This window comes from Saccostrea echinata, unplaced genomic scaffold (assembly GCF_033153115.1).
Source record: "Saccostrea echinata isolate AGI-Se365-2 ecotype Australia unplaced genomic scaffold, CSIRO_AGI_Sech_v1 ptg000034l, whole genome shotgun sequence".
In the NCBI taxonomy this organism is placed as follows: Eukaryota; Metazoa; Mollusca; class Bivalvia; order Ostreida; family Ostreidae; genus Saccostrea; species Saccostrea echinata.
This window is the reverse complement of record NW_026889783.1, coordinates 6499230-6519369: the sequence shown is the minus strand read 5'-3', so window position 1 is coordinate 6519369 and position 20140 is coordinate 6499230. Positions and strand designations below refer to the sequence as shown.

Here is a 20140-nt window from a genome sequence, read left to right as displayed (position 1 = left end):
ACATTTATAGAGAGACAGCCCAGTAACAGATACCATGTCTACAAATTACAGCAATACATTTATAGACAGCTACCAGTAATAGACACCATGTCTACAAATTACAGCAATAAATTTATAGAGAGGCAGCTACCAGTAACAGATACCATGTCTACAAATTACAGCAATACATTTATAGAGAGACAGCCCAGTAATAGATACCATGTCTATAAATTACAGCAATACATTAAAAGAGAGACAGCTACCAGTAATAGATACCATGTCTTACAAATTACAGTAATACATTTATAGATAGGCAGCTACCAGTAACAGATACCATGTCTACAAATTACAGCAATACATTTATAGAGAGGCAGCTACCAGATACCATGTCTACAAATTACAGCAATACATTTATAGACAGCTACCAGTAATAGACACCATGTCTACAAATTACAGCAATACATTTATAGACAGCTACCAGTAACAGATACCATGTCTACAAACTACAGCAATACATTTATAGAGAGGCAGCTACCAGATACCATGTCTACAAATAATAGCAATACATTTATAGAGAGACAGCTACCAGTAACAGATACCATGTCTACAAATTACAGCAATACATTTATAGACAGACATCTACCAGAAATAGATACCATGTCTACAAATTACAGCAAAACATTTATAGAGAGGCAGCTAACAGTAACAGATACCATGTCTACAATTTACAGCAATACCTTTATAGTGAGACAGCTACCAGTAATAGATACTCTGTCTACAAATTACAGCATTACATTTATAGAGCTTCAGCCCAGTAACAGACACTATGTCTACAAATTACAGCAATACATTTATAGAGAGGCAGCTACCAGTAACAGATACCATGTCTACAAATTACAGCAATACATTTATAGAGAGGCAGCTACCAGTAACAGATACCATGTCTACAATTTACAGCAATACCTTTATAGTGAGACAGCTACCAGTAATAGATACTCTGTCTACAAATTACAGCAATACATTTATAGAGCTTCAGCCCAGTAACAGACACTATGTCTACAAATTACAGCAATACATTTATAGAGAGGCAGCTACCAGTAATAGACACCATGTCTACAAATTACAGCAATACATTTATAGACAGCTACCAGTAATAGACACCATGTCTACAAATTAGGGCAATACATTTATAGAGAGCTACCAGAATTAGATACCATGTCTACAAATTACAGCAATACATTAAAAGAGAGACAGCTACCAGTAATAGATACCATGTCTACAAATTAACACATACCTCTGAAACAAACCAGCCAGGAATAAGAATTTTCAGGATGTTCAGCAGCCTCCTACAATAACATAGGATCATTATAAGACTTATTACAACAAAGAATTATTATGAGGCCTGTTAAAACATAGGATTATTATAAGGCTTGTTAAACAGGTCAGCTAGACACTGACTCGTACTAAACATTGTGGTACTTACTTGAAGAAAACAGCATCTACTGCTGCCCGTTCTTTTTTAGTAGACCCAGACTAGAATTAAAATAAATAATTGAATTAAATGTAAACCAACCTCACTAAGGAAGTGTATAGAGTTAAAATGTGGCTGAGGAAGCAAATGTATAATGCAATACATTTGTAGTGTTTAATTCTACCACTGATTTACACAGATATAGCTAAGACTAAGAAGGATAAAATTCAAAATAAATTATATATGTAGAGAAAATTCCTTTGTCTAATGTAAAATAAGTTACAACAGATTGGTTATAACCTCTTTAACATTTGATTCATTGACTTTGTTAATAAATTTATCAAGAGGAATATGCAGTATACAAGACAAGAATTATAACTATAACAGCCTTGTACAATGCAATAAGAAGTAATTACTGTCAGTCTATACTTGTATAACAGCTGTTCATAGTATGTGACGTAAATAGTACCTCATGTATCACTACTTTGATTTCTTCTTTTGGAGTTCTACAAGAAAATACACAGATTTACATTTTTTTAGAAATACCGGTAATTAATAAAACATGCAAATAAAGATAAACATGTAACAGTTACCTGGGATCATTACACAAAACATCTGTAAATTCTGCAGTCACAGTGAGTTTACGGAAAGCTCTCACAAACTTTACGGAAAGATTACAATTATGATTCTGAGAAAACAAGCCTGAGTGACTGGGAAATAGGACAAGACAGTTTGTATAAATTTTTTGTGAAAAAAAACATGGCTGTGTTTAGGAACTGGTAGTAAGTCAATCATCATGTTCATTGTAATTATGAAATTGAGCATTCTCTATCCAGAGTTGTCTTCCGCTATGCTCCCTAAACCTCTTGTCAACGTTTGTTGTACAAGATTCTTGTCCAAGTTTTAAACAGTTTTGAACAGTGAAAATATGAAATTAAAATAGAAATTAATTGCTATGATTATTGATAAAGATGATAATTTATCATTTATATTAAATCTATCATCCCTAAAAACAATTTATTTGCTCAGTTTTTAGGGAATTATTTTGCAGAGAAAAAATTAAAAACTTTATCAAAAAAATGCTTTTAAGGTGACATTATATAAATAGTGCATGTTTTTGAGGGTAACAGTTGAAATTGACACCCCAAGGAAAACCATTGTCAACCGACGCGTCAGCGGAGGTTGACAATGGTTTTCCGAGGGGTGTCAATTTCAACTGTTACCCTCAAAAACGTGCACTATTTATTTTATTATACTGAATGTCTTATTGATTTCGGATGTCATTAAAAAAAATTCGGAGATCGTCGTTAAGTTCACTCTTAGAAAGCTCTCAAACTCCCCGCTTATATTTTTCTCAATAAGAAAGCTTCGGAAAAGATTTACCAACCTCTTTATTGTTTGTTTGCTACTCAAAAAGTCCTTTATCATCTAAAGTTTGCACTCGCTAGGATGTTTCGTCTGTCGTTTGTTGTTTTCAAGTAAGCTACATCGGACGAAAGCTTTTATTGACGTCATTTATTCGACTTCTTTCAAACGCACAACTGACGTTCCGAGAATTCTACGGTGAACCGCACGCGCATGATTTGAACGCATGTAACATTTTCGTAATGTTACCCGTTGCCAAGTGTGTTGCTAACGCTGAGGGTAACATTACGGATTGTTATATGCGTCTAAACCAATCAGATTTTAGTATTTAACATGAAAGTATAATAAAATAAATTAAAATACATTATGTTTTCCGATAAGAAATATAATTAAAAACGATTATTAATACAACTTTTAATCATTTACAAATTTTCCAAGAATCTTGTATATTACAAGCGATGACAGAAGTGTGAGAGCGAAGCTGGAACGACAACTTTAGATACTAAATGGAAATTGAGAGTGTCAGTAAAATTTTGGTAGGGGCAAGTGAATCTTGCATAATAATTTCCCCCAATGGTAAATATCTCTAAAAATCTGTCAGCCCCTGAACTATCTGGTATTGCATTGTTTGAAATAAGTGTGTGCCAGATCACCCAAGATGCACAAATTTTGCAGGGGTGAATATATTTGCACCGATGCCCAGCTCAACGTGTTAAAATTTTCGATAACTAATATCTTATATTTGACATATCTCTCTCAAATTAATTAATAGTACCAGTAGCAAAGTTCAAACAATCCAAGAGGAAGAATTTATCAGTCTACAGATTCATGATCGAAGTTATGCTGACCAGGTATCAGTCACACAATCACTAAAAATAAATTTATAAAAGACAATGAATTATTTTCTCAGGCTAGTAGATCTTTGACAGGACTGATAACTTTACTAGCAGGACTGATAACTTTACTAGCAATCAGGCCTGCATGTCTAGCTAATTTTATGGTGAGTTTCAAACACTGGGTATTGTTATGTTAAAATCTGTATTGGTGATTGTTCTGAGCCCTTTTTTTAGATGCTACTTTACTTAGAATATTCTAACTATGTCTTGGGACAAACCCTTCTATATGGGGCAGTGGAGAATCCCTGTAAATACACCCATACAACAGGTTTTGTCTTACTGTTTGACATGATCGCAAACCTTCTGACAACTTTCCTTTATATTTTATGATAGAATTCCCGAGTCCAAGCATTTTGTCAGTATATCAGTATTACAAAAATGTATTGCAATATGATATTTTTTTGTCAACATACCTCAATATAGCAGAATATCAGTATTATTGCCCAGCCCTACGTATGGGGTATTTACTTCTAGCTTGTCTGGTCATATAAATAACTTGTTTGGAAGATTGGTCCCAACCTGTCTAATGCTAATTTTGTACCCCACGATACATCTTTAAGATTATTGATGACAAGTTTTGGGTAGACTTTACTTTACCGGTCCCCAGATCCGCGCGCACATTGCACTAGTATGATGCAACATTTACATCACTCAACTGATTAGGGTTGGTTTTGCACATTTTTCAACTGGTTAGGGTTAGTCATGCATCCACCTGAAAGATTAGGGTTAGTCCTTGCATAAGTTTTCGACTGATTAGGGTTAGTTTCGCATCCATCAGAGAGATTAGGGTTAGTCCTTGCACATGGGTTAGTCTAGCATCCGCCTGGGAGATTTGGGTTAGTCCTCCCATACCATCCGAGAGATTAGGGTTAGTGTCTTGTTCTTTTTATTTAGTTTAATTAAGAAATTCAGTTGTATCTGTATTTGCAAGTCTTTATTCAGCTTCGATGACATCTCGTTGGTTTCAACGAAACATGAAAGAAATGGCTAAGTACGAAAGAAACAGCAATACGCGCTTCGTTAACAATTATTTTTTGTCTCCTTTTCACTGAATAAACAATATTTATTACTTTTTTCAGAGAACGAGGTTAAAAACTTCATTTAAAACGAAGTTTTAAACTAAACTTTTAACCGTAGAATTCAATTTTGGGGTCAAAAGGCTAATTATTATTAAACCTCATACTTTTTATTTTTTTCAATCGCTCACCCGATCTCATATATATTGAAGTCTGAGACTTCAATATATATGAGATCGGGTGAGCGATTAAATATCATTTTAATAAAAACAAAAATTTAATACAGTGATATGATAAACTAACAACAAAATCGGAATTAATCCTTGTTGATCGTTTTTTTGAAAACGAAAGTAGAAAACATCAAAGCATAGCTGCTGATTTTATCTGCTTGTAATATAAAATATTGTAAAGTTTACCGGTCAAAATAAGATGAAAATAATTTAGATGAAACAACAAAGTCTTATACCTCAAGAACACCGAATTCCCCCCCCCCCCCCCCCCCCCCCAAATGTAATATGACAAGGGAATACCCACAGGACACTGCCAAGATTATGCAAAAGTTCATCATGATTATAACAATTTTAATTTTTGTTTGGGATAGGGGGTATCCTTGTTTTAAATAATTTAATGATCTCAAGAGTAAATTTATTTTTTCAAATTGTTTTGTGTGTGTGATAAAATTAATCATCATGATGTCTAGTTATTAATAGGGAATAAAATGACACTTCTGTTTAAAGTACATACCACAAACAAATTTTCTTATCTCTCTCTCTCACACACACACACAGTGACACACCCTTACACACACAATGCATTGCAATTTTTCAACATTTCTTTCAATTTAATGTCTAATTAGGAAATTCTAATTGTGTAAAATGTAAATATAGAATTTAACAAATGTTTCCCAGAGACTGTACAGTAACAAAACTTCATATATTTCTAAAACTTTGCAAAAAAATTTATTAAACAGAAAGTTGTACATTTTCACATTTTTCACCAAATTGTGTGTCTTTCTAAATGAATCAAACATAATGTTGTTAAACTAAACAGACTATCACTTCTTTAGTGAGAGAGCAAAAGATATTTGAATTTTGGAAGGAAAAAATTTGTTGTATTATTTATTCTTAAATTGTATTAACAAGTGATATTTATATTATAAATTTAAAAAAAAAAAAAGGATAAATATTTATTTTCACGATAAAATGTCGCGAATTTAAAGCTTTGAAAATTGTCATCACGCGCAAAATCCCCCATGGGAATTTTCAGAAGTTGGCATGTATGAGTCTCCTACAGCAACACTATATTTTATAGTTAGAATAATCTAGCTGTGTATCGGAACAAGCCCTCACCACAGTTACAATACGTCCCATATACTTGCAACGTTTATTGCCCATGTTTATTTTGCTACATTGCCAATACACGGAACGAATTCTATCGTTAAACCGAGTTCGTAGGACAGTATCATTTTAATGATAGTAAGTTCTATCTATATATTTATGCGTGTTTTTCTGGGGACGGGTAGACTTTACTTTATCGGTCCCCAGATCCGCAAGATCCGCGCACTCATTGCACTATGACGTAAGATTTACATCACTCAACTGATTAGGGTTGGTTTTGCACATTTTTCGACTGGTTAGGGTTAGTCTTGCACCCACCTGAAAGATTAGGGTTAGTCCTTGCAAATAAGTTTTTGACTGATTAGGGTTAGTCTCGCATATATCCGAGAGATTAGGGTTAGTCCTCGCACATGGGTTAGTCTAGCATGGTCTAGCATCCGCCTGGGAGATTTGGGTTAGTCCTCGCATACCATCCGAGAGATTAGGGTTAGTGTCTTGTTCTTTTAGATTAATTAAGAAATTCAGTTGCATCTGTATTTTTTGCAAGATCTTAATTCAGCTTCAACGACATCTCGTTGGTTTGTTTACATGAAAAAAATGGCTAAGTACAAAAGAAACGGCACTAAGCATGCGCCGCACGCACTTTGTTCACATTATTTTTGTCTCCTTTTCACTGTATAAACAACATTTATTACTTTTTTTCAGAAAACGAGGTTAAAAACTTCGTTTAAAAAACGAAGTTTTTAAACTAAACTTTTAACCGTAGAATTCGAATTTGGGGTCAAAAAGGCTTAAAACCTCATATTTTTTTTTATTTTTTTCGATCGCTCACGCGATCTCATATATATTGAAGTCGCCTACGGCGACACTATATTTTAGCGCGTTTTTCTGGGGACCGGTAAAGTAAAGTCGTTCCCTGGGGACCGGTAAAGTAAAGTCGTTCCCAAGTTTCAGGAAAGGTTACATTAAATATTGATTTTAAAGTTTTAAAAGTCAAGGAGGGATTTGATGAGTGATGTACAGCTGGTTTCAACGTTAGACAGGATGCACTTGATGCAATAAAAAAAATCTGCGGAATTGAAACCAGATAACCGTATACGCTTTTCTATACAGGCTTTATTGTCAAATGAATGTAAAAGAAATATTTGAGCAGTTCATTTTTACTTCTCTGTGAAATACGGCAGTAGAAATCCTGTCCCGAAATTTGAACTTCAAAAGTTAACCTTTAGACTCGGAATGCGTGCATGCTTTACATTGAGTTGTATGTCATTTTCAGTCAAAAATATAATTTGACAAAATAAAATCATATACCTTTTTCTTTTCTTTGCCAGGTAATTTCTGTATGCAAAGTAAGCGGCCGCTAAACCAGCTGTAGCGACGGCTGAATTTCTAGCCGTCAACTTACTGTACGCGGCCATGTTTGTTTGCTATTTGGAAATTCTATTCACAAACTCAGTATGGTTAGATATCTATATTCCGGAAAAGTATGAGCAAGTTGATCAAAAATAATTGTACTTCTTAAAGAATAACGCCGAAGAAAATAAAATGGTTGTTCCATTGCTGAGATCAAATTCCAGACATGTAAAAGTCTTTTAAAAATTAGATTCCCAGTTCTGCATAATTATCTAGATTTAAATTAATGCCCTTTATGAAACTCTCAATGACTGTCATAAATATGACAAACTGACATTTGAAACATTATGACAATTTATCCTTTCAAAAAAAAAAACCAAATTATTTGTTGATTTGCACTTATTTTAATTAATAATTTATTATCATTTGGCAGGGGGAGGGGGGGGGGGGTGTTAGGAGTCAAAAATGGACATACTTATTAATTTACATTCACAGGATTCTTGCAAATTAAACCATTACCATTCTACAATTAATCCAAAGAATTTTCCTATACATGCGATTCATTTTGTGCTAACACGTACCATCCCTGCCCCAGCAGCCAGCTTTTGAAATTGACAAAAATTTTTTCCCCTATGAACATTAACTTCTAGAGAACTTTCAACTGTTATGAATGCAGTCCATTCCCCCAATTAACCTCGTCTAAAAAAATGAATCTACAAGGAAATTTTAAACAATTTTTTTTAAATGGATACTTGTAACGATTTTAAAATCACCAACACTATTTGCAATGTTTCTAAACAGTAATTCATATTTCTTCCCTGGAGCATCCTTGAACCCCTTCACCTACAAATACTTCAGTATGTCAAGTTGGCCAAATTCCCATTGGGCCTAGAGGAATTGAACAAGAATGTTTAAGTCAGATATGGACAAAAATTTTATCAGATCTCGATATAATACATACATGCAAGTATAAGCTATCTCTACATTGTTCCTCATCAGCCATTTCCCAATTTTGAAGATATGAAGTAATTTCAATATTAAATTTAGCTTAGCTGCATGTAACATGGAGCCTGAATGTTTGAAGCTTAAATCCCCAATTTTGAATCAGTATGAATCTGCTTAGCTGTACCTTCACTTGGAGCCTGGATGTTTGAATCAAAATTCTTGTTAAGGGCTCAAAACATATCTTAATTAAGTCATCTAAAATTATGCAGTTTGTATTCAATGTGCAGATAGAATTATTATTGCTGTTTTTTTTTCCTTCTTTTTTTGATCTATTCTAGTAGTCAAAAACAAAGTCACACACACTTAGTAAGTTTGGAGAATGACTTTATTTTATGTAATATGAACCATTATAATATAAACATTCACAACAGAAACCTCAGCCCTATTAAAGACAGGGATCAAACTCTCTGAAGTCTGGTTTCCATGACAGCATGGACAGCAGGAACATCATCAGGTTTGGCCTCTGTGACAGTATTAACAATATTGTATGATAACTAACAGTCATTCAGGGGTAATGTAAACAGCAAGCATAATCAAATAAACAAAAAAAAAATCTCATACAATTAATGTTAAGCACAGTCAAAGATAAGTTTACATTCATTGGTAACAAACTTAATCTTAGCAGAATGTATTGGTAGCATAAAATGTTCCAGACTAGGAACTAAATCATTTGTTATTGAAATGACTTTATGAAGAACTATACCTCTGAATATTATGATTAACAATATATTCAACAGACATTTGCAGCAACCATATAATTGAAATTAATCTCTCCAGAATCATTTAATAGTAATATTTTGAAAACAAACATTGACATTTGATTCGTAAAATATTTCATTTTTCTGAATGAGAACTTATCTCTTATAGAAGTACCATAGAGAATCAGTGCTTATTAAACCCTCTTTTACTAATGTCCTCTCTCAATTCTACAATACATATCGTCAAAGCTGTAAATATTTACAAAACCTAGCTGCCTGTGGGCAGACCCAAACTCAGAAAACCGAGGTGGAATTCAGCTGCCAGGAAAAGCATTACTCATACAAAATCTTCCTGCTCCCAGGACAAAAAAAGAAAAAGTCTGATTAAGAACAAATGACCTTCCAGAAAGAGAGATAAATCTGCAAAGAGAGATAACTGTAATACTGACAAAATGGTTTACTACAACTGGTTTCTATTTCTTTTTAGATCTCAGTCTTTTGTTAGAAGATTGTCATTTGTCTCATGAGCAGGGGGTCATTCTCCCTTTATGTACATGTGTTTAATATTTTATAAGATCCAATAATATGGGTTCAAACAGATACAATATAATAATGCATGCCGCAATTTCATCCAATTTCTCATTACATGAATACAGCAGTAGTTAAAGGGCCCAATGTCATTGTAATAAATGTTTCAAGTTTTCAATAAACATATTTAGAAGATTTAGTCATTCTCTGTTGCTCTACATAGAAAAAAAGAGCTGAGCAAAATATAACACAAAATAAAGCTTCAACATAAACAGTCCTTATTACTCTCTCAAATCAGAAGATAACTAGTAAATAAATGTCAAATACATGAATGATAAAACATCAAATTATCAATTAAATTCCATGGAAGTACAAGTAACAGTAATCATAATACAACATTCTCCAGACACCATCCAAAGCACTAGTCACCATTATGTTCAGTTTTGAGGAAATATTATCTGGCAGAAAACATAATACCAGTGACAACCCTGAAACAGTCTGTGTCACTCATTCCTAATCTTACCCCAAACAGGTACATGTGTATCTCAATCCAAATGATTACTACAGCAACAAATGATCCACATTTTAAATGCATTCAGTTGTCCAGTAAACAAAGACAAAAATAAACTTAATACAGACAACACAGAGAACTTTATCACAGACACCCTTTTCTACATATTGTTCCAAGACAATTACCAGACATTCATCTACAAAATCGTAAACACTGAAAATTCTTAGCTACTGATATTAACACCCACTGGCAATATAAGACAAATGGCATAACATAGTTTGGTTGAAATCTATCACATATTGCACACTAGTAACATTAACATTGCTGTTGTGCTTGCAACACTGACAAGATATACAGAGTAGAAGGAATGAGTTAATATCAGAATAAAGCACATAGACAATGGACTTTATATACTGGTACAGTGATTCTCTATACTTTGGTGTACAACTCCTGTAGGTGCTGAATTTTTCAGTGATCTTTGTATAATCTTCTATCTGGCCAGTGTTGTAATAAGACTTGCACACATTTCAAAAAACTCCAGAGTCTGGTGTTGCTTAGGCTGGTCCTCATCTATGTCCATCTTCTCATCTGAAAATCATTAAAGTTCTAATTAGTAACAATGACAAAAAGTGTCTTATGGAACCATAGTCATGCTGGCTCAAAGCATTGTCCCTGCTAGGCTTGGAGTAAAGCAGAATAGTAGAAATGAATACAGAGTATTAATCAAGCCCGCTAGGCCTGCCATAGCTTCAGTTATTTATAACTATTGAGATTTATAATGTATGTATTTATATATACAAGTATGTTATGAATGATAAAGCTTCTCGTCTGCAAGATACATGTAACTGTAAATATTAAAGCAATCTGTTCTAGAATGTGATTTTTAATTAGAATCTTTGATTATATACATGTATATTCAGGTCAAGCGATGTAACATTTGCCTAAGTGCTACAATAAATAATTTTTAAAAAATTCAGAAGAAAAAAAATTGATGATGATTGAGAATTGATGACAAAATAGGGATTTGCACTGTTACCATTTAATTTTAAAGACTATGTTGTAGAATACTCATTACAAGGCATATCTGATGATACTAGTGTCACTATTAATTGTTGACATCAAAAAGGCATATAAAAACTGAATCGCATATTTCCCAGTTCCATACTGCAAGCATTTTCCTGGCCTTTTTTATTACAGTTAATTCTTTGAAGGGCAGATGATCAGGATTGTTAATGATGAAGAATGCTCCACAGCAATAGAAAATGAAAATATTAATAGTGAGAAAATCCAAGATAAATGTGTACACTCAATACCTAGGATACTAGCTAAACTTTCACAGGTCGAGGACTCTAAACAAAACAAAAAAAGTAGATTGAAACACATCAACAAGCCAGAAAAAATTAAAATAACAAGCTAATTCAGTAAATTTATGTCCTTTCTTTTAGAGAGAGAAGGGGAGAATAAATTAAAGTGAGCATACCAGAAGTGTCTGGCAAGACTGTAGCTCTACGAAAGCTGACGCACAAAAATATAACCCTATGTAGACTACAATAATTTGTTTTATTAAAATCAGTCCATTGGCAAGACTTTTGCATTAAAAAAAAGTTTATAAAGAGACAAACAGATGGACAAACAGACAGATTGGACACTACTAATACAGATGCTTGTCTGGTCTATCACCAGTAGCACTAACAATATACAGGACATTTTATATAACAACAACAATTTCTCTAGAGTATATACTCTCAGATAAATAAGTATACTGTCACAGTAACAACAAACACAAGCTAAAAAGATCAATCTATGTCTGAAATCAAGTTTACATGATGTTAGGGAATGTTAAAGAGTAGGATAAGGCACTCAGTGATCTGAACACACCCAAACATTCTTCTCAGATTAAAACCATTGTGCAAGTTTATGTATACACCTGGGAAATAAAAAAGAAATAATCTATTTATCTTTATTAAGAAAAAATGGTTATTGGTCTCAAGAGTGCACTTGAAAAAACCAGAAGTCTCTGATGAGACTGTAGCTGTACTGGTCTGTACGTATAACAAAAGAAAAGTAGCACTCGGATTTGAAACTTTGCAACATGCAGCAATAAATAGAATTATGTATCTTAATGTAGTCTACTTGTGTGCCAAATTATATTGAAATCAAACAAAAACTGTAGGAGGAGTAGCATTTTGAAAGTATTTCACAGAAATTTCTATTTAAAGTAACCATGGCAACACTGTTCATCGAAATCAAAAACCGATACACACTATTATGTATCGTTATTGATTATATATCAATAACTTGTGTGCCAAGTTATACTGAAATCAGACCAAAACTGTAGGAGGAGTAGCATTTTAAAGGAATTTTACAGAAATTTCTATTTTTAGTAACCATGGCAACACCGTTCATCGAAATCAAAAACAGATGCACTAAATTACGTATCTTAGTGTAGTCTACTTGTGTGCCAAGTTATATTGAAATCAGACCAAAACTGTAGGAGGAGTAGCGTTTTAAAGAAATTTTACAGAAATTTCTATTTTTAGTAACCATGGCAACACCGTTCATCGAAATCAAAAACCGATGCACTAAATTATGTATCTTAGTGTAGTCTACTTGTGTGCCAAATTATATAGAAATCAGACGAAAACTGTAGGAGGAGTAGCCTTTTGAAAAATTGTTTACAGACAGACGGACAGCTAGACCGACCGAACGGACCTTACTATCGCATAAGCTCTTCTGGTCTCTGACCAGTAGAGCTAATAAGTTTTTTTTTTATCTTTACCCACCTATACTTTGCCTCTAACCAAGTTACAGCACGTTAAAATTTCTTTACATTTAATAATATTTACTTTACATACACCTGTCCTTATGCACATACTTGGTACTTGTTGTTCATATTCATAATGTACATATATGAACCTCCAACAAACAGACTTTTTATTTATTTTTTTTAATCTATACCTTTTCATGTAAAATTAAGAACATGTACTTAAAGTTATCTTTCAGTGTGTAAATACAAATTCTGATGCAATATCATGCAGTATGCTGAAATCTGAGTATTGTTTCAACATCACAACATTAAATCTGGTAAACAAAACAAAAACACTAAGTCAGGTGGACAATCTACATGGAAACAAATCACAGCCGTTACCATGGTTATTGATAACTTGAGCTTCAGATGCTGCTGGATCTAAAGAATGAAGAACGTGAAGTAAAACACACATTTACTGAGGCTGAAATTCGAGGCTTAAAACAAGATAAAAGCAATCACACCGCCAGTCAGTCACTCTGTAGAAAACAGTCTCTCCTATTGACATCAGTAGATACATGTATATGATTATCTGTGTCAAAATTTCTGACGTATACAGACAAGTTACTGCATTGTGATAAATAAAGAAAAATCAAAAGTTAAAAAAACATCAAAAGCAACTCAAATGTGCATTTCAACAGGATTTTCAAAGACACCAATGACAAAAAAATGTGCAAGACGAATTTAGAGTTATAATTATGTACTTTTAACAAATATGGCTATTGGACAATCTATAAAAGTTTCATTATAAGAAATGAAATATATTTGAAATGGCATATTTATTGTATTTTTTGTGACTGTATAGATTTGGAAGGATAGACAATACAAGTGTGGAGATATATACATTCATGAATATAATAATGTACAGAATACGTCTTTAGAATTGTTTAGGAGAACAGAAATTATTTACCACACAATAAGAAGATAACTTATTTCCTGTGTAAGTTTAGCTCATTACTTACCATGGAATAAGACAGATTGCCTGAATCTCTTGAGCTAAACAAGGCAATAAGACAGATTTGCCTGAATCTCTTGAGCTAAACAAGGCAATAAGACAGATTTGCCTGAATCTCTTGAGCTAAACAAGGCAATAAGACAGATTTGCCTGAATCTCTTGAGCTAAACAAGGCAATAAGACAGATTTGCCTGAATCTCTTGAGCTAAACAAGGCAACACATCTCACAAGCAACAAAGGATCATTATGTGTGATTCTCATTGAATTATTTCATAAGTAAAATAATCACTTACCAGGCATTAACAAGACTGTATCAGTGGCCGGATCTGAAATCATAGAACCATACACTCAATATTACATGACAACATATAATCTATTACATGACACCATCTCCCGTATGAGTGAAAAATTCTCGAGAGGGATGTTAAACAACAAACAAACATGACAACATATTAGTTTTCTCGTTCAGCAATATAATCTTGTGTTTGCAATACCCTGGAAACATTTAGTGATGTTGATAGTTTTTTTTATATAATGATGATTAATTGTAATATTATTTTCTGTCTATTTTCAAATTTGATATTGAGATTGAAAAATACACCAACTATGTACTGCAGATTCATCAGAAGTATCTAAGAGGCATTTCTGTAAATCCTAGCTTATTAATAAAAGGGAAAGGCAAGGCATTTAAATGACAAAAAAATTTCAAATTTTGGCCTAACGGAGAAGGGTAAGTTCTTGAGGTAAATTCATATTTTGGATATAAAAATGCCGGACACATATGGAATTTATGTAAAAGTAAACACCTATGATACTGCATAGAATAAAACAACATCATCTTGATCATCTTAATTAATCAACATTTTTACTTCAATGTCAGAAGACAGCACAGATTAAATTTCATATTGCTAATATACATGTATCAATAAATGCTGGCAAAACAAAAATAGACAATTTACTGTGGAAATTACCGGTATGCATTTAAATTTTGACTTTACGTAGTTATCATGAATGAGTTGAGCAAATTTTCCATGTCTCATGTTAAAGTGTACTGTTTAGATAGAATCACAAAGGTTGCAAAATGTAACAAAAATGTATGAAATGTATAAATCATTATGATCAGTGACTTTTTTGGATCTAAAATAAATTTAGGATTGATTTCGAAAGAGTTGGAAATCAAACCAAACTTCTTTTAAAAATGAAAAAAAAAAAATTTCAAACTGAGATCAAAATTCAAGAAACATTACTATCTCAAATTAATTCTGAATTTGAAACAATAGTCATTGAAAAAAAGGAAATCTTCTGCATCTAATTAACAGAAAACCAGAAAATCAGAGAAAGGAGATAACTCAGCGAGATCAGAACAAAAAAATATCAACATTATTGGTAACAAGAGAACAAGGAAACTACAGCCTTAGAGAAGGGAGACAACTCACCAAGATCAGAGCAGGAAGAGGGAGGTGACATTGGCATACGAGTGGACTCGACAGATGAGGACGAAGACATAGACTCGTGGATCTCCACGTTAGACAGGCTTTTAAAGTCGAGTAGGTAACTCTTCTGGTCAACCTGGTACAGCTGTAGACTCATTTTAGACTGTGTCAAAGAGAAAGGGTTATGTCTGTGTATCTACATTTCCAATTGGTTCTTTGAAAGTAAGGCAAGAGTTGATTTTTCAAAAATTACAACTGAATGTAAATTTCACCAAGTGAAAGGTCAAGTGCCTAATAGGCATGTCAATCTCAAGAGGCTGTCTTTGTGTCTGACGTCAGAGAGCGGGGACAATGGAAATTAACATGGAATGTCTCCTGTATTTTAAATCTATAAGACATCATTTTTAAAATTCATTTTAACACTTTTATTTCACATATAAATGTAAATACAGGTAAACTTCGTTATCTCGACATCGATGGGACCATCGGAAAATGTCGAGATATCCGAGGTGTCGAGATATCAGAGTTGAGACTTGACGTCCAAGATTTCACTGCACAGCAAAACAGACAAGCTTATTATATGTATATCACTTCAATATGGACTCTAGCTCGACATATTTAAGCAATCCCTCTATTTTCATTAAAAATCTAAGAAGTTATTTTTAAAAATCTTGTTTATAAAACGTGTTATTTTTCGAAATCTTTCTAAATTCACAAAGTTTCAGCACAAACTTACAGCATTCGCTTTTGTCAGAACAGGATACGATATGCGCTCTAAAAACTTCGAACCGTATAAAGTCGACATCCGAGATACGGAAAAACATTAAATGCGTATTATTTTTTTCTTATTTTATTCAGGAAGAATGTACATTATAATTATTTTTTAAAGAGATTTGTGTATCTAAACTAACACAGTGATGTTACAGATGTATGAATTACAGCTGATTCGGTCAATCGTGTTGTTAATTCGATTGTTTCCTGTTGAATACATTTTACTACAAAATATAATTAAAACATCATTTAATTCCTTAGTTTGAATTATTCAGTGTGTTTGTTATTTATTGTAATTACCATTTTCAAATTTAAAAATTATTTAGGTTTCGATATTAATAACTACCTGTACATTTACGCAGAATCGTGTCGATTTATCAATGATATTACCCAAGCTGAACATGAGCAATTAACGTCTCAAAGACGCCGAGGGGGCTTTGGATTCACCTACATACACAGTCTATAGAATTAATTAAGCAGTGTGCAGTCAAAACTTGGGTGTGAAAGGTGAATTTTTGACGACGTCGAAATAACCGGAGTCGTCCGTGCGTGACGAGCGACCCTATCTGACAAACAGTAAGGTTTAGTAGACCAGAAAATTGCCGATGTCGACATATACCAGGTAAATTTTGCTCTTGGGACTGTGACTATACGTCGAGATAACCGGGGTTGTCGACATTACCGAGGTCGACATATCAGAGTTTTTGCAAATCATTTATATAGTAAATACTGCCGGGACCGCGGACGGACGTCGACATATCCCAGGTTGTCGACATATCCGATGTCGAGATACCGAAGTTTACCTGTATAAGGAATCATTGTCTTGTTTGTTGGGTATGCCAGGGACATCAACGACAGTTGGAAACATGGAAATGTCTACATAACAAAGGGAGTGAGTTATGTCAATATACAGATCCTTGTGAATTTTATAACAATTTCTGACTCCTAGCTTTTGGCATTGATGAGTTATATGTATAGGAAATATGTCATCTTATGACAAAGTAGAAACTCTAGGATAGTATTGTTTTGTAAACACATGACATTTTTCTATTTATTCAGTCACTGCTTAGATAGATTAAAAGCATGGTATGGTTTTGCTATCTTCACTTACGATTACAGGGTCAGATTCAGAGTTAGTCACATCTAAGATAAAGTAAAGTTCCGGTAGTATTTGGTGACTTACATGTCTTCCAGTGACAGGGTTCTTTCTTCTGACTCGTACATGGTATGGATTCACAATCTTCCATTCCTTTCAAATAAAGAATGGAAAAGTTTATATGACACAATCCATACAAAAATTTATAAGACACAATTCATAAAAGAGCAAAGGAATAAGTACCCTCCTCTTGTAAATCTTGATGACAAGAGAATCATACACTAATAACTAGTCTACATTAATGCTGTATAAAGAAACTCTAAGATTTTGGCAATTCAAAGGAAGATTTCAGATTTCTAAGTCTTACATAGTCTAAAGTTTTCATGGCTCGGTAAACTTCATGCATGATGTCTAGAGGTTTACTTTGTGATCGGATTCCTGCAAGAACAAACAGTGTTCAAGTCAACAAGACAGACCAAGATTGATATTAACTTTGAATGCACATCATTTATCACAACACTGATTGTGTAGACAGTACAGATAAAAGAAGTGTGAGTTAATCTAATTGACCTGTGTTTAAGTTTGAAAACAGAACCTAGATTAAAACTTACCTAAATGCCATTTGGCCTTCTTTGCCTGAGCACCAAGTTGTTTTGTATTAACAATAGGTTCTAAAGTATGAGAGGTGTTCTTCATCTCTAAAATAACACACAGTGAGCACAAATAAAAGTCAGTCACTGACAAGTAGTATAAATACTGCAACTTCAACAAGTAAAGAAGATTTTTAAAAAGTTTTAAATATTTAAATGTTACTTAAAGACACTACAATAAAATGCAGTTTGCAGTGTCAATGTTAAGCTTTACTACTGAGGAGGATGTGACACTGTTATATTTACCTGGCATCCTCTCTGGGTGTGGTCTCATGGGACTTGTGGCCTGTAACAGGAAGAAAAAAAAAACATTATCACCTGGCATTAGTACAAAATACTGGTGTGGTCTGTAACAACAAATACAAATTATCACCTGGCATTAGTACAAACTACCAGGTGTATATCATTAAATCTTAGATAGTTACATGTATATTAGAGATTATTGGTCACATCAAGTGTTGTTAAGAAATCATCTTAGAATCGTAACATTATACAACAGGGTGGAGGGAAGTCTCAGACTCTAGCCTTAATAAGGCTCCAATAAGAGCAGATCCATGCACAATTATAAAAAGGATCAAGTTGTGGGGTACAACACAGGGTAACATTGCATGCTCATGCCTGGTCACTGGCATCAATCATTCCACAAAAAACAGAGATCAGATAATTATATAAGAACATTGTATTGTGAAGGGAATGAAATATATACAGAGTACAGATGCTACAAATGATGGACTGTCTGCTTATTAAAGATAATAAAAAGAAAAGTAAATCATAAATATAAGCTTAATATCAATAATTCACATTCACCCCAAATCAACTTTATTATATGTTTCTAAGGTTCAAGATATGCTTGCACCTAAGTCTCTCTTGACAATGAAAAACATAGGTAATCAAAGATTACTAAGCTCACCTCGACGAATGTTATCTATAAGTAAGGAAATCTCACATCATATTTAGTGTACATCCCAAGATTAATATCCATCAATATTAGATTCAGAATCCAAAGCAAGTCTGGAAGTGTTCATCTCTAGATACATCATCATCCATACTAATTTGGTTAAAATAGGGCTAAAATTCACTCATGTGGAAAATCTAGGTCAGATCCAGAATCCGAGGCAGGTTAGTTCGTGTACATCCCTAGATGCATCATCCATGCAAATTTGGTCCAGGTAGGGCTTACAGTTCCTTGGGAATGGACCTGCTCCAAAAACTTCAATCTGGTCACTCATCTGGAAAATCTAGGTCAGACCCAGCTTTCAAAACAAGTATAGTAGTGTCCATCCCCAGATGCATCATCCATGCAAGTTTGGTCAAGGTACAGCTTATAATTACTTGGGAATGGACCTGCTCCAAAATCATTAACCTGGTCACTCGATTTTGTCGAGGTGAGCTAAAAAATATTGAAATATTGTAAACCAACTATTATTCGTGTCATCTTTGATTCGTGATTCGTCAGTTTGAAATTAATCCATGACGATTAATTTCCATGACTAAGGAAACACTCACAACAAATACAAAGCAAAATCAATACTTTGCGGCGATTAATATTAGCAAGTTAAAGCAGGTTGCGAAACTCGCGGATATTTCTCACACGCGAATAAAAGTTGGTTTACAGTAATTTATCAGTGTGTTGTGGGTGAATCTAACATTAACAGACCGCTGCCTTCATCTTAGCTAGAACAAATGATATTTGTGTAAAAGCTATTATGAGGATAAGAATCTATGACCTCAATAAAAACAACCACCAGAAAATACATGTAGTAGAATGATTAAAACCATAAGTCCCTAACCCTAATCAGACCTATAGCTCAATTTTTTTTAATTCAAAGTTGAATAATAAAACAAACCTTAGACAGTGATATGCTGCTCAAATACCTGAACACAACTACTTCTATCACAACTACAGACCATCAGAAAGTAAAACCAAATAAAAACATAGATGTCAGTGGCAATAAAAGGTCAATAAAATCCTTAGGTTTTTTTAAATCAGTCATCAAAAATGATGTAAAATGCTAAAATTTTTGTGTTCAAACACCCCTTTCAAATTCTGCCTGGATTTAAACAGAATCCATCAGGACACAACATCAGATTGGCACAACTAAGTATTAAGTCTTCCTGGTCACTTGACTAGTGACATAATTCTAAATTCTCTGGAAAGTTTCTTTCTTTTTTAAAAAAAAAAAAAATCAGTTTTTATTGGAATTCATGGGCGGGAATTTGAACAACTTATTGCTAAAATAACAAGCAGCAAGCCCCAGTCAAATGTATTC

The 20140-nt window shown here is 33.5% G+C and overlaps 2 protein-coding genes across 15 annotated transcripts in view; both read right to left on the bottom strand.

The window, feature by feature from the left end:
- The window catches only part of LOC133199652 (ATP-binding cassette sub-family D member 3-like), a 29448-nt gene extending 21948 nt beyond the window's left edge, over nucleotides 1–7500 (bottom strand). Inside the window, exons 1-4 of the mRNA XM_061335524.1 lie at nucleotides 7376–7500; nucleotides 1920–1956; nucleotides 1463–1512; nucleotides 1274–1325 (exon numbers count right to left, since the gene is read on the bottom strand). Of these exons, the coding sequence (XP_061191508.1) occupies nucleotides 1274–1325; nucleotides 1463–1512; nucleotides 1920–1956; nucleotides 7376–7482 (246 nt within the window). The 5' untranslated portion in view covers nucleotides 7483–7500. The remainder of the gene's footprint in view (nucleotides 1–1273; nucleotides 1326–1462; nucleotides 1513–1919; nucleotides 1957–7375) is intronic.
- Nucleotides 7501–8729: 1229 nt separating this feature from the next.
- LOC133199649 (5'-AMP-activated protein kinase catalytic subunit alpha-2-like) overlaps nucleotides 8730–20140 on the bottom strand; it is a 24779-nt gene continuing 13368 nt past the window's right edge. For 9 of the 14 annotated variants that reach the window (XM_061335510.1, XM_061335509.1, XM_061335508.1 and 6 more), the window contains 8 exons: nucleotides 18117–18156; nucleotides 17832–17918; nucleotides 17588–17658; nucleotides 17308–17373; nucleotides 15357–15516; nucleotides 14214–14246; nucleotides 13308–13346; nucleotides 8730–10747 (listed from right to left, as the gene is read on the bottom strand). In XM_061335510.1, the coding sequence (XP_061191494.1) occupies nucleotides 10650–10747; nucleotides 13308–13346; nucleotides 14214–14246; nucleotides 15357–15516; nucleotides 17308–17373; nucleotides 17588–17658; nucleotides 17832–17918; nucleotides 18117–18156 (594 nt within the window). In that variant the 3' untranslated portion in view covers nucleotides 8730–10649. Of the gene's footprint in view, nucleotides 10748–11472; nucleotides 11509–13307; nucleotides 13347–14213; nucleotides 14247–15356; nucleotides 15517–17307; nucleotides 17374–17587; nucleotides 17659–17831; nucleotides 17919–18116; nucleotides 18157–20140 lie in introns of all 14 variants that reach the window. The other 5 variants (XM_061335511.1, XM_061335515.1, XM_061335520.1 and 2 more) reach the window with 2 other exon arrangements.